Here is a 14,030-nt window from a genome sequence, read left to right as displayed (position 1 = left end):
ACACGAAGGAAACACGTCCCCTAAACGCTCGATCTGGCGCCATTTGGGAGACGTTTTGAGAACGCGGCTGGAAATGCTCTAAGGCAACAAACAAAAAAGCACTGATGCACATACCAACAGGTAACGCACGGCGAACATAGCGCACATCAGCTAACGCGTGCGCACGCAGCGCACAGCAGCTAATGAGCGCGTCGATTTTGACAAAAATAACCCTTTTCTGAAAGAAAAGCACAGACTGGCGCTCTGGCCGAATTATTTCACCGGATTTACCCTTTTGTGTGGCGTCCTTCCCATCGGCGCCACACTTTCAATGAGTGGCGCCCATGGGAACGACACCACACATCCTGCCACGTCGGCTGGTCAACGGCGCGTAGCGTCGACCGCGCCACGTCAGCATGGATGTGTGGCGCCGTTCGCATGAGCGCCACACAGTGAGGTGTGGCACCGATGAGAAGAACACCACACAAAAGGGTTAGTCCGGTGAAATAGTTTGCCAAAGGGTCAGTCTGTGCTTTTCTAAAAGAAAAGGATTATTTTTGTTAAAATCGCCAACGAGCGCGGATGCAGGAGCCTGCCAACCCTGCACTTGTCCGCGTAGGTGCTTTCGCAGGCTCCTGCTTATCCATGTGGATGGTATCTCTGCATATGGGCTTTCTAAATTTTAAATGTTGATGGGCTACTCGGGATATTTGGGATAGTCTGGTGCCAAGACTAAAGACCCAAAATTCCTGAAATATATTTGGAAATTTCAAACAACTTTCCTGAATATGTGCTTGGGTTTTACGGGTTTAGGATATATTGGTTTGGGATCGGAAATTTCGTGTTTGGGATTTAGGTTTTATGCCCGGAGTGACCGCCAACCTCCGCCATCTCGCTGCCCATGCAGCCGAGGACAACGACAAGCATCCGCAGACGCCACTAGCCGACTTAGTCAACGTTGCCTCTCCTCCTGCGGCCGTCGCCTTAGCTTTCAAAAAACCCCACCAGAGCAGTAGGGCGGCGAATCCTCGCCGCCACCTTCACCGGAGGCGACCCGAGCTTTCCTGGCGACCTCCTTGGGTAGCAGCGAGGCGTGCGGAGGGTGAGGGAGTGGGCCGGCGGCAGAAACCCTAGGTCGCCCTAGAGTAGACGACGCGTGGGCCAAGCGTTTTCAGCCCGGTGCAGTGGTACAGAAGAACTTCAGACTCTTTGAGATATGTCCAGAACAAGAAGAACAAAATTTCTCGAGGACACAAAAGAATCGTTATATTCCGCAAAGGAGAAGTTTAGTCGTTGGCTTTCCACCAAACCCAATCAGAACTCCCCGAATCGAGGAGCTTATTTGTTTCCAGCTAAACTCACACCACCATCACATCAATGATCAATCCCCTCCACACAACTAATCCAATACTAGTACGTACAATGTTCTATAATCACCCACCTAATATAATCGCTCAATCAATGTTCATGAATTGTTGGTCGTCGCGCTCGTCTCCGGTCAGTTCATGTCGAGCATTCCCTGGTGGAACGCGGCGACCCGGTCGGGCGTGACGCACTGGGTGATGAGCCTGGCCCCAGGCTTGTGCGCCCAGGGCTTGACGAGTATGCAAGTCGCGATGTAGTCGAGGTTCGTGAGCGGCACGACGTGCGCCGGCGGGCCCCAGCCGTAGTCGACCTCGGCGAACCCGAGCCGCGTCCAGTCGGAGACCAGCAGCGTCCGGTAGTCGGAGGTGATCTGGTACGGGTCGACGCCGCCGCTGGCGCCAGCCTCCCCCGTCGCCCAGCGAGCGAACTCCGCCGGCATCCGCCGCTTGCCGTCCTTGATGATCCTGACCACGTCCGGGATGGACGAGCCCGCCACCTTGCCCGCGGGCGCCGACACGCGCATGATGTAGTAGCAGTTGCCGTAGAACCCGGCGCCCGCGCGGGGGAGGGAGGAGTGCAGGAGGGGGCGCGCGTTCATGGCGAAGCAGAGGTGGACGTCGGAGTCCGGGTGGAACCCCGCGGCGCGGGTGCGGCTCTGCCACGCCTTGGCCACCAGCACCTCGAAGGCGGAGCACCAGGACCCGCCGGAGTTGTACTGCGCCTTGTAGTGCGCGATGTAGTCGGCGGAGATGTCCATGGCCAGGTACTCGAGGCTCTTGGCGCCCGCGGGGGTCGGGAGCGGCCCGATGGCGGCGGTGGACGGGTTCGGGATGGCCTCGCGGCCCCACTGCGGCGGGACGGGCAGGGTGTGGTTCCCGCGCGCGAGGTTCCCGACGGCGGCCATGAACTGCGCGGCGCCGGGGCCGTCGGCGACGGCGTGGCTGAAGCGGAAGCCGACGACGAAGCCGCCGCAGGCGAAGGTGGTGACCTGGACGAGCAGGACGAGGCTCCGCTCGTCGGCTTTTTCTTGGGCGGGCGTGGGCGGGAGCAGCGCGTCCTTGGGGATCATCATGGGGTGCTCCAGGTACTCCACGTCGTCGAGGCTGCATGCGGCGTCGGCCTCGGTGAACCAGACGCCGCTGCCGTCGCCGCCGCAGTCGACCTGCAGCAGCCCGCCGTCGTGCGTGAAGCCGAGGCGGCCGGCGAGCGGGTAGTACTTGACGAGGGCTTGGGCCAGCGCGCGCTCGATGGTCCTCGCCGGGCCGGCGCCGGCGGCGAGGTCCCGGTCGGGGGAGGGCTTGAAGACGTGCAGCGACTCGATGAGCGCCATCTGGGTCGGGTAGCGGTCGAGCCAGGAGAGGCGGAGCGGGCCGGCCGGCGTGGGCTCCGCCGGGGTCACCAGCCGCTGCGCCAGCCGCTCGACGGACTTGGCGGCCGCCATTGGGGGGCTAGAAAGAATTGGTTGGTGCCGGTCGGTGAGGGAGAGGAGGAATTGAATGAGCCGGTCGGCGACGGCGACAAGGTCGTGGTTGCTTGGCTGGCCCTGGCCGACTGCTCCGTGCCGCTGGTTTTATTCGGGGTTTGGTCGCCGGCTGGTTTGACTTGGCAGGGAAGAGGGAAGCGCGTGGTATTTATAGATAGGTGGAGCGATGTGCGTGGGTGTCTGTCACTGGCTGTCCCGGTGACGAGGATGGGAGTCGGACGGTGAACTTGTCCGATATTTCTGCTATACTGTGGTGCACTGCTAGCTGTTGCTGGTGCTGGTGGGGTGGGGGCAAAAGCCAAAGCCAAAGCCAAAGCCAAAGCCAAAGGTGGTGGTCTGGTGGAGGTCCGTGCTTTCGTCGTAGATGTATCCATTCCGTTCCAGCCGCCTCGTGGTCGATCAACACTCGTTGTCGTGCGCACTGCATGACCAGCCCGCACACCTCTTTTCCTGCTTGGCTTGTCCTATTCCAGGCCCAGCTAGTCCCTCTCTTGATCTCTTCACTAACCTAAACTCCACCAGCATCAGTTAGCTCCACTGATTACAACGGGATAGAGGACTGCATCGTGGATGCCTTGAACAAGGTTAGAGCATCTCCAGTGGTTGACCTCCATATCTCCATATAGATTATCATCTATAAAAATTTCCTTTTAGATATCTTAAGGTTTTAGTGGAACGTCTATATCTAGACCGTTTATATTTTTGATTTAGTCACTGTCAAGTGGACCTCTTGATCTCAGACGTGTGTGGGAACACGTGCGTGGGGAAGGATTTTACTTTGGATGATCCTCGCTCCGTCCTCCAAATTTGGAGGATGAGTAGAGGAAATGGATGGTCCTCTAGATTTAGATGACCATTTAGATGAGCCACTGAAAGCGTTTTTTCAGCTCATGGTCATCTATACACATTTAGAGGATCATATAGAGGAGCCACTAGAGATGCTCTTACGACGCCGGCAGACGATGCCACTGGTGGCTCCGCCCGCCACCAGAGCCTATCGATTGCCCCACATGCCCGCCTTAATCCGGACCTACTTGTCCACCAAGCACTCCTCATCGTCAGCAGCAGCAAAACTATCCGGACGGGTCGATGGCTTCGCATTATCGCAAATCAAGCCAAGTTGCATGCAACCGGGGAGGTTCAATCCGCGAGATCCAACTCTGTCCAACATGTCGTGCCTCCGCTCTCCTTGCCAGGAGGCCACCACTAAGCTTAACCGTCAATGCTGCTACCGCGATACATCATGTTGGTTAGGAGGCACCACCTTACAAGTAAGGCCATGTTCACCATGAGGAGCCGCCAGCCCTCACGCGCCCAAATCTAGGGACTGCTCCTGTCCAGGAACTTATGAAAAAGTCTGGTTTGGTGTTATGCTTATTTCCCTGGAGACAGAAAGTTGTATACCCTTTTGAATGCAGTTGTTTGTTGGTCAATTATGATCATTCGTAACGAAGTAACCTTTGATAAGGTTATATAGTGTTGGCGATGCTAGGAGATTAAAGGTTGTAGCTCACGAGTTGGTATATAAAGCAACAAGTTTAGCGAGGGCGGCAAGGGATACTAGTTCTTCGTCGATGGTGTCGCTGCTTGAAGGACCTCGAGGTTTGTCGGCCCTTGTTTGTTTTCAAACTTCCGGCAGTTTGGTCTGTTGTGGGTTGCGTTGAACTTCTGCAGTTTAAAACTTCAGTGTTGGTAGGTTTTTGTCCTGTGGTGGATGCTCGACGCCAAGTATCTGTCAGCGGGTTTTCTAACGATGTCAGGACATCCACTTTCCCGCCTCCCTAGTTTCTACATGCGTGCTATAATATTTCTGTTATGCAGCAATAGAAGGGATAGCCTATCTTGAATAAAAACTTAACTTAATTCGTATCTAGCCTATTTTAGAACATCTTAAATTAGTTGACAGAAAAAAAAATAGTTGACAGAGGCAGTATTAAATGTACTACTACTTAATTTAATTAGGACATGATGACCAACTTCTGTACTTAACTGATGGTGGCCGGAATCTGTCCATTCATGGCACAATTATCCATCGGAAAGTCAAGTCCAGGAATAGCTTATCCAGAGCTCATGTTCATATGTAAAATCAGCAAATTCTTTGGAAGACGATTTCTCGTCGACCAGCAAAGGACGCGGAGTTGTGGAACGTTCCAAGGTTAAAAATGCTACCGATGCTCCCTCCAACTCAGCGGGCACGCGACAGCTACTGGGTCCATGGACGGACGCAGTCCATATTGGGCACGCGTTACCTCTAAAATGGTCTAGCAAGCTAGCTAGCTGAGGTAAATTAACACACTGATTTAGTCGATTAGTGATGCCATGATGATGCTGACGGCCTGAAGAGGACCGACCGATCAAACAAGTTGCGTGCGTACAAACGTAACACGAAAACGGAAAGCGCGTGAGACCGCCGCTAACGAGAAAGTGTTGTTTACACAAAGTGCTGCGGCGGCAGCAGCCTATATAGAGTAGTGGCTTGGTTTGGTGCGTGCACTGCAGCACTGGCTGCCGCATCTCAATTACTCCGGCACTAGTTTTTTTTTTCCTCTCTTGTTCACGAAAAAAGTGACCTTCAAACATTCACACAATTTTCAGAATGTACTTTGACCAGCAGTTTCTATTACAATGTAGTTATGTATATAGCCGCAAAAAATGTAGTTACGTATAATACCCCAAAAGTATTTTCGAGACAAATTATGTTAGTTAAGTTCAAAAACTGAATATGAAAGAAACAATGGCGGCCCCTCCGACGTTTCGTATATGAATTTCATCAAAATCAAAATCTTCCTAAGTTTGCCCAAACATATATACTCCATCTGGTTCATATTAAATGACTCAACTTTGTTTAGATACATATGCATCTAGAACAAAAACTTAACTAGATTCATACGAATCTAGATAAAACATCACTCATTTGTGCACGGGAGTTAGTAACAAGGTAAGTATGAGATTTGTTCTATCGATAGCGAAACAATGAATATTTGAGTACACCCTTCACCAAAAATTCATATAAAATGCTCACATTTAAAAAAGATGCAAAAGCCTGATTGTTTCTACTTTGTACACGGCTACACGCCTAAGTCGAAGTTGGACAGGACTCTGTACTGGATGCATAATCTCTTAACTGATTTTTTTTGGAAAATGACTTTAGGAAACTTTGAATTTTTTTGTTTGAATGTAGTTCACGTAAAACAAAAAAACAAAAAAAAAGGAGATAACATAATTTTAGGTACTTTCTGTATGAATGTTGGCATAGGCCATAAAAGTGCAAAGCTTAAAATCTTCACAAATAGTTAGTCAACTACAAGTATCTGTTTTTTTTTTTTTTTGGAAGAGTTGGAAGAATGAAAACATATTTACAAAAAACAGAGCCCACGATCAGTTGCCTTGACCTCCAATGTGGTAGTTAGCCGAATTGTCCCAGCAAGATTTTTCTAAGGTCCACAAAAGAGAAGAGACTTGCTATTTTAAAACAACAAAGAACTAGTTATTTCTGAGTCGAGCTTACGACCAGTTTCAAAATATGTAATACAACTTATTATCTGTCGGATAAGGAGAGGATCAACTTTTTGGACAGTTGACTTAGAAATAAGAAATACCCAGTTGACATAGAAATAAGAAATATCAGTTGACTTGGAATAAATAGTGTGCATATGCTATTCACTGAAAAATGGCTTGTGAATGAATCGTTTTTTTTTCACATTTAATTGACAGATGAACAGCACACGTAGGATCAAGTGAATTTTACATATTTGCTGGTAGTTGGACACATGTTTCCTGTTTTCCCTCACTGTTTCTACTTTTACACATTTGCAATATTTCTCTCGGATTTAAACATCCACTCCTCCCTCTTCCTCTTTCAAGTTTGTGAAAACTTCTCTTTAATGAGATGTGGTAAGATCAAGCGCGCACACCCTGCACGAGTCTAACTAAAACCGAGACGTACACTAAAAAAAGAGACATCATGAAAGCCAATATTTTTATTGACATTTTGAGGTGTTCTTATAATAACTTGTAAGCACCCAGAGCACCTAAAATGTAGTACTCCCTCCGGTCTGATTAAATCGACACGGAGTCCTGAAGAAAGCGAGTATGGAGTGTGTTGCACCCGCGTCAATTAAAACCGACCAGAGGTTAGTAGCTAAAATATGTTAGTGCTGGATACGTATCGATCTGTGGTAATTCCGCAGTCTCAAACTAATGCACGTGTTAAAATAGAAAAAGGGTGGATGAATGCAATTTGATCAGTGAGTGGGGGCTAGGCATTATGTATGATATCTTCTGTTCGGTCGATGATTCGCGTAAGTCACATGTTTCTTGAGTTCACATCGTTATATACTTCACTCTTGAAAAGGTTTATATTCCAAAGCAAAGGGTTAAAGTAGCAACTGCATGTAGCATTGTATACTCAGCTAAATTAAAGACGAAAAAAGCTAGTACAAATCTGAAAATATTCAGGCGCGCGAGGCACATGGATGAATTAGATTATAAGGAACAATATGGATGATGATGATGATGGTTGCATTGCCACACTGCACCAACCGCTGCATTCACGCATTAGGTCCGTGTGTTGATGAAATATAGTACTCCTACTGAACATAATTATTGGCGGCTGCGATCTTGTATGAAGCCACTCAGCAAGTTGCGGGAGCATTTGTTAGTGTGGGTGGCCATCTTCTTTATGTAGTACCAAGACCTTTGTTCTAGCGCATTCTCGAAAGAGAGGAAAAAATCTAGGCCAGTCCACCACACCACAGTGCACCACTACGATAATATTCCCAGTTTACAAAGCTACTCAAGAACTTTAGTTAGGGACACTCTCACACGTAATTATCGTCCACGTTTAACTACTAGGCAACTTGTCTGTCTCGTGCTGTTGATCCGACGCTGACCATCATTTCTCCGACTAAAAGTCCTTGGAGATCTACTCAGCTTTTGTAGCAGATAGGGTCTCTCACCTGCTACAACTTGCTTGTCCACCCCATGAGGATCAATATTACAGCAACACGCCTAGTTTGGACCTTGTCAGTGCGTTACCATGGACCCGGTAGCTTCCGTTCCCCGTTTACTTAAAGCACGGAGTAGCGAGAGTGGATAAAGGAAGCCTAGCTACATGCATATTTATTTTTAAGTACTAAAATTTATATTTTATATATTTTTTAAAAAAATCTGAAATAAAATTTTAGGGATAGCTAGCCAGTGATATTATGCTACAAACCTGTAAAATCTCAAAAAATCTCAATCTATACCTAATAATAAAGTACGAAGTGTTTCCGTGAATTGGTCCGTGGGTTTCTCCTCAGTTGTGGTTTGTTTTCGTCCGTCCACCGCTTCGCTAGAAAAAAGCCTGTCAAACTTCTCCGCGCAGCTCATCTTTCCCACGTACAGAGTCCTATTCAGATACAAATCAAAACTGCCTAGCTAGCCCACCTTGGCGCGGCCCTGTCCATGATCGATTATATTTAGCTAAGAGTTTACGTGAGAACAAAGCGTACGTATCAGGTTCGGTCTCCAGATCAAGTTGCACACGTACCGTAACTCTATGTAAGCGCTCATATATACACCACCCTCGTACACAGGAACTAGATTAGTCCTCCGATCGTGATGAACTTCAAGACGTGCCTCGCCATATGGAAACGGACAGCCATCAAGAAAGATCGTCCGCTTTCCCAACAGCGGCCACCGCTGCGGCGCTGCAGAAGTATGCCGACGGTGTCTGCGCCCTGTTTTTTTCGGCCTCGCACGCCGGCGTGTTCTAGGCAGAGTCGGAGGCGTCCGTCCACTCTAAATCCATAATACCGATCCAACAAGCGGGGCATCCCTATCTATACCTGCCAAGATGTAGATCTTTGTGACTGATGCTGAAATCGATGTCTATGCTGACGTCGATGGACTGAAGCGCCAAAGCTGACGCCCCCACCGATAGCCTCGACAACAAGATCGGCAGCTAAGCGTACCGCCACGTCTCTCCTCCGACCTCACCGAAGGCAAGAAGGACAGGACGACTGGTGCAATGAATGGCAAATGGGAGCAGCAGCTTCCTTGGGGCCGTCAACGGGCGTCCGCGACGTGCTCCGCCTAAGGCTCCAGCGGCGCGACCCATTTCGGACGCCTAAAAGTGGTCGCTAGCATCCGTTTGCATCGTCCCACGGATATATTTTGACCGCGCGTCCGTTTGCATTTGGGTGTGCTCCCACTGGGGCGATCTATTTTTTGAATTGCAACATAGTTAAAAACATAGAAAGTAGTACATATGTGAATGCATAAAAACTATACAAAGTAGATCTATAGACCTAAACTACTTGCTTCCTGACGGGCCGGCACCGCCGTTGCGTCGCTCCGTCGCCTGCTTCTCCGCCGCCTCCCGCGCGGCCGCTATGGCTCGGTGCGCCGCCGCGTCCTCTTGCAGTGCCTGCTGCAGCCTCGCGTTGGCGGCGTCGTCCTTGAGCGTCTCGAACGACTCGACGATGGCATTCTGCTCCGCCGCCCTCTCCTCCGGCGTTGGCTCATCAGGATCATCGAACGACCAAGATATCTCCGAGTCGGTGTCCTCTGCGGCAGCGGTGGCCGCCAGCCTGCGCTGTTCCAGCTCGGCGTCGACCGCCGCATGGGCAGCCCGCTCCTCCTCTGCTTCTTCCTCCGCGAGAGCCAGATCCGCGGCTCCCTCACCGGGTGGAGGAGGTCGGTGCTGTCTTCTGAGTCGAACTCCTCGTCGGAGCTCGAGGCAGGGGGGGGGGGGTGGAGTGGGAGGTGGAGGTGGAGGTGGAGGCGCGGCAGCCTGGCCGCGTCCGGCGCTGCTCATGGTGGATCTACTAGGGCTGAGCAGAAGCGGCGCTACGGTAGCGGCGGCTAGGGTTAGTGGGGAGGAGATGAGATGCTGGCGCCCCTGTTTATATAGGTCGGAGGCAGGATGACGGCCGCGCCACGCGGGGCATCGCCATTACTACGCGCGGCACGCGAGGCATCGCCATTAACGCGGCTGCAGACTGCCGAAGCGACGCCTCGCTGCCAGTACTGGCGGAGAAGACGCATCAACGCTGCGTCTGCTAGCTGCGCACGTCTACTAGCTGCGCACGCTCGCGGAAGCCGAGGCACGCCATTAACGCGGCCCTGCAAAGGCTGCGGCGCGCCGCCCGCAAGTAATGCTGCGGAAGACGAAGCAGTTGTGGCGCTGCCAGACGGGCCCGTGCGAGGACAGAGCGGACACTTTGCGCGTCCGCGCAGCGTCCGCAGAGACGCAAACCTGACGCATATTTGGACCAGGTTTACGTGTCTGCGGACGACCCGGTCACTTTGCGTCGTGCCACTGAAGATGATGCACGACGCATTTTCGGTCACGACGGACACAACGCGCCGCTGGAGATGCCCTGATCGATGAGAAACATCAAGTCCGATGAGTCCGTCTACATCTCCCTACCTAGGGCTTTCATCAACGCTGCCGAGGCGCCACCAACATCGCCGTGGGAAGTGTCGCGTCGCCTCCCTCGGCCACTATTCATCACCTATCCTATGCCGTCATGGGTGTGCTCATTACACCTGTAGAATTAGAGTTCAGCGGAGGTGTAGCATATGTACAGAAATTCCATCACATAGGCATGGGTACGAGTTCAGCGGTGGGTGCAGCTTCCAAGACAAGATCACAAGATCGTGAGTAGGTAAAAAGATGGCATACCAATATAGTTCTATTGTTGTTTTTACGGGAAAATATACTTTCATTATTGTTGTTTGGCTACATGCAACACTCTTTAGGCCGTGAGCTACGATATGCATGATGTCTTCAACGAGAACTTGGAAATTTCCCTTCTCAGCCTAATTTTATTACAATTTAATATATTTTTTGTGTATTGTTTTTCCATGTAATTTAGACAATTTAAAAATCAATTAATTAATTATAGTATACTCAAAATTGTGTGATATACATGATATGTGCACTTCTAGCAGATCCTAATGAACGCAAAGAGGATTTATAATTATGTCCTAAATTTTTTTTGCTCACAAGAGGATTGATGTACAGTGCAAGAAAGGAACTAAATTCAAAGCAAAACCAAAGTGAAATACTCCCTCCATTTAAAATACATTTCATATCCAGATAAAATTGAGACACTTATTTTTAGACGGAAGAAGTATAATATGTTTGAAGTGCTATAAATTAAATACTACTGTTTTTAATTTGTGAGCACATATTAAATTAAATATTTTTAAATCCGTTGCAACGCACGGGTAATTTTCCTAGTACAAACTTATGTATATTCTAGGCTACATAAAAATGACAAAATCTAACAAACTATATAGTCTTGAAATGTAAACTATTATAGTTAATAATTGAAAATACAAATTATGTAGCCTAGAATATAAATTATTCCGTTTTGAGATTTTACACGTTTGTAGCATACATTATTGGCTACATCTACAATTTTATTTAAGATTTTTTTGCAACTTTAAAATACAAATTATGATTGTTAGAAAAATAAATGGTTACTTGTAGCTCGTCCCCCGTTTGAAGTTTTCCAGGGAGCAACATGCCATCAGCTCATGTCCAATCGAGAAATGGTCAAAATAAAATTCAACCGATTGAAATTTTCCGAAAAAAATTCTAATCCACTGAGAGTCTGAGAGTTAGAAAAAAACTTAATTTAAAAATATTTTCTTTTCTATTCTAACAGTTGTCTATGTTTCAAGTGGCGGTAAAAAGTTATATGCATTAATCACATTAGTGCAGTGCATAATAACCTAGTACCGGTATGGCAAAAATGATATTAGTGGCGTGGGAGCGACACGCCACTCATAGGCTAGTCATAGTGAGTAGTTACTTATATGTGGTTTCATGCACTGTGTTATTTATTATGCTGGAGACTCATCTTGTTTTCGGGTTTTTTTTTGGGTTGTGTGATATTATGGTAATATAACTAGTTACCATCCCCACTCACTTTCTTCATTTGTTGTCATGCCATATCACCAAAACGTCTTGGGGTTGTGATATTACTACTTATGTTACTTCTACTATAAGTAGTCCAAAAATAATTATGTTTCTATATTGAGATACACACGTGGTATAGAGAAATGCAATCTTGTTCGATTGCATGATTGATAGAATCAAGCCCTATAAGCACCCGGATTCTCTGGTCTTTGGGACGTCCTACAAAGTTTGCTAACTCATGTCGTTCTATATTTTGTTCCATTCTGACTATTGTAATGCTATACATACTAGGAGTGGTGTTTTGGAACATGGGAGCATATGCTCCCTATATTTAAAATGCATCTTACACATATTTTAAATTTTTAAAAAATTGTAACAAAAAATTCGCACGTACATCTTCATGTGCTACGCGCTCACAAAGTCGTTTCATAAAAAATGAACTTATGATGTGACGTGAGTAAAAAAGACAAAGTTTAGTGCTTAAAACAATGCTTTTCACAGGATAATTTTTCTCTTTTTTACATAGGTCACGGAAAATATTATTTTTTCGTGAAACTTGACGCATACACATATATTATGAAGATGTACATGTAGAATTTTTTATCAAATTTTTTCCACACTTTGAAATTAGTTTTGTTGTTAGAGGGAGCATATGCACCCGGGAACCGAATTGAATTTCCGTACATACTAGCCTAGCAGTCTCCTTGCACCCTGGATTTGTTAGTAAATGCCTCTAAATTTCACAACATTGCATCTTTTATCTGAACTGATCCTATTATATATGGTCACACAATTGTTGTTTTAAAATCATAACCATAGGAGAGGCTACTGTATTACTAGCTTTGTTCTATAATATAAATCAGTTTACAAACTATTTTAGTTTGCTAGAATGGCCTATATTATAAAACAGAGTGCTATTTACCAACTCAATCACCCTACCGGATCAGGGAAATAAAATAGGCAGGGGAGTCCTTTGAGCATGCCTTTTTTTTTTTTGAAACGGGCAAAAAAGCTTTTGCCTTATATTAATATAGGAGAAGCAAACAAGGGGATGGCAAGAGCCAGAAAACAAAAAAAGAGGAGGGAAGGGGGGGGGGGGGGGGGCAAACAGACCCCCCTCCCTCGAAAGAGAAAACCACTACGATATGGTCAGCCCACGAGCTCTGCTAGGCCCTTAGCACCGGCAAGAATCCAGTCTTTGCCCTCCTCCCTTATTTTGAGCATGATCTCCGAGGGTAGGGAGGATTTATTGTTGAACACACGCTCATTTCGCTCCTTCCAAATCTCCCAGGCAATTAGTATGATTGCAGTTCGCAGGCCTTTAGTAGAAGAGGTGGGGGTTCTGACAATAGATTGCAAGTATTCCGGCACCTTAGGTCTCCCGGTGCCGAGACAACGGATAAGGTCCGGGCAAGATAGCCACGAGGCCGCTGCCATCCATATTCTCTTGGAGAAGCGAAACTCAAAAAGGAGGTGCCGGGCCGTTTCTGGGGAGCATCTACAAAGCTGGCAAGTAGGAGGGTGTGGCCACCCTCTTTTGGCAAGACGATCAGCGGTCCAAAGGAGATTTTGGACAGCAAGCCAGGCGAAGAAATGACACTTCGGGGGAGCCCAAGTCTTCCAGACGATGTTGCCGAAGGGGCAAGGTAAAGCCGCCATGAACTGGACCTTGTAGGCAGATCTGGCCGAGTAGCAACCATTGGGAGTCAGTGTCCAGACAATGGAATCCTCAGTGCCAGGAGTAAGGTTGATGTTCGAGACAAGGTCCCAGAGGCGAACATACTGCTCCATATGGTCTATGGTGAAGGCGTCAAGTCTAGAGTTTGTTTTAGTCTGCTGTAGGCTGTAGCATGCATGCATCAATAATCTAAGGCTCGCTTGGTAGTCTGGGTTTGATTTCGTGCACCACTACGCTAGGAAGAAGAACCCATGCGTGTTCCAGATGGGTTACGGGCAGAAACGGCATGTCGTTTGGTAGGTCGCGAAGAGTTTTTTCGGCTCCGTTAAGATTTAGGCTCTAGCCGTTTGGTAGGTCGGTTCTAATGTCAAGTAGCAGCCCAAAACATGAATGATGTTGTTTGGTTGCAACCCAAAATCAGCTTTTGGTTACCTCTTCCCTTCATGCAAGCACATAATGCAAGATACTAGAAAGATCATAGACGATACGAAATAGGTTCAGTCTAGTCGACACGACACTTGTTCAGACACCATAGTTTAGACACGACACCAGAATAGTAGAGACAGAATACCAGCAGCGACACAATACCAACAAAGCTTCATACTTCT

General features: G+C 47.8%; 2 protein-coding genes across 2 annotated transcripts; both read right to left on the bottom strand.

Moving 5' to 3' along the window:
* Positions 1-1,219: 1,219 nt before the first annotated feature.
* Positions 1,220-2,948, bottom strand: LOC127341684 (acyl transferase 7-like). The gene has a single exon (XM_051367618.2). The coding sequence runs from the start codon at positions 2,783-2,785 to the stop codon at positions 1,478-1,480; it is 1,308 nt and encodes a 435-aa protein (XP_051223578.1). The 5' UTR covers positions 2,786-2,948; the 3' UTR covers positions 1,220-1,477.
* Positions 2,949-12,893: 9,945 nt separating this feature from the next.
* On the bottom strand, positions 12,894-13,535 carry LOC139837901 (uncharacterized). The gene has a single exon (XM_071827211.1). It carries the CDS (start codon positions 13,533-13,535, stop codon positions 12,894-12,896), a length of 642 nt encoding a protein of 213 aa, XP_071683312.1.
* Positions 13,536-14,030: the final 495 nt, after the last annotated feature.

The sequence above is a fragment of the Lolium perenne genome, chromosome 3 (genome assembly GCF_019359855.2).
Source record: "Lolium perenne isolate Kyuss_39 chromosome 3, Kyuss_2.0, whole genome shotgun sequence".
NCBI classification, from domain to species: domain Eukaryota; kingdom Viridiplantae; phylum Streptophyta; class Magnoliopsida; order Poales; family Poaceae; genus Lolium; species Lolium perenne.
Note: the sequence above shows the minus strand (reverse complement) of the source record. Positions and strands in the feature narration are given on the sequence as shown.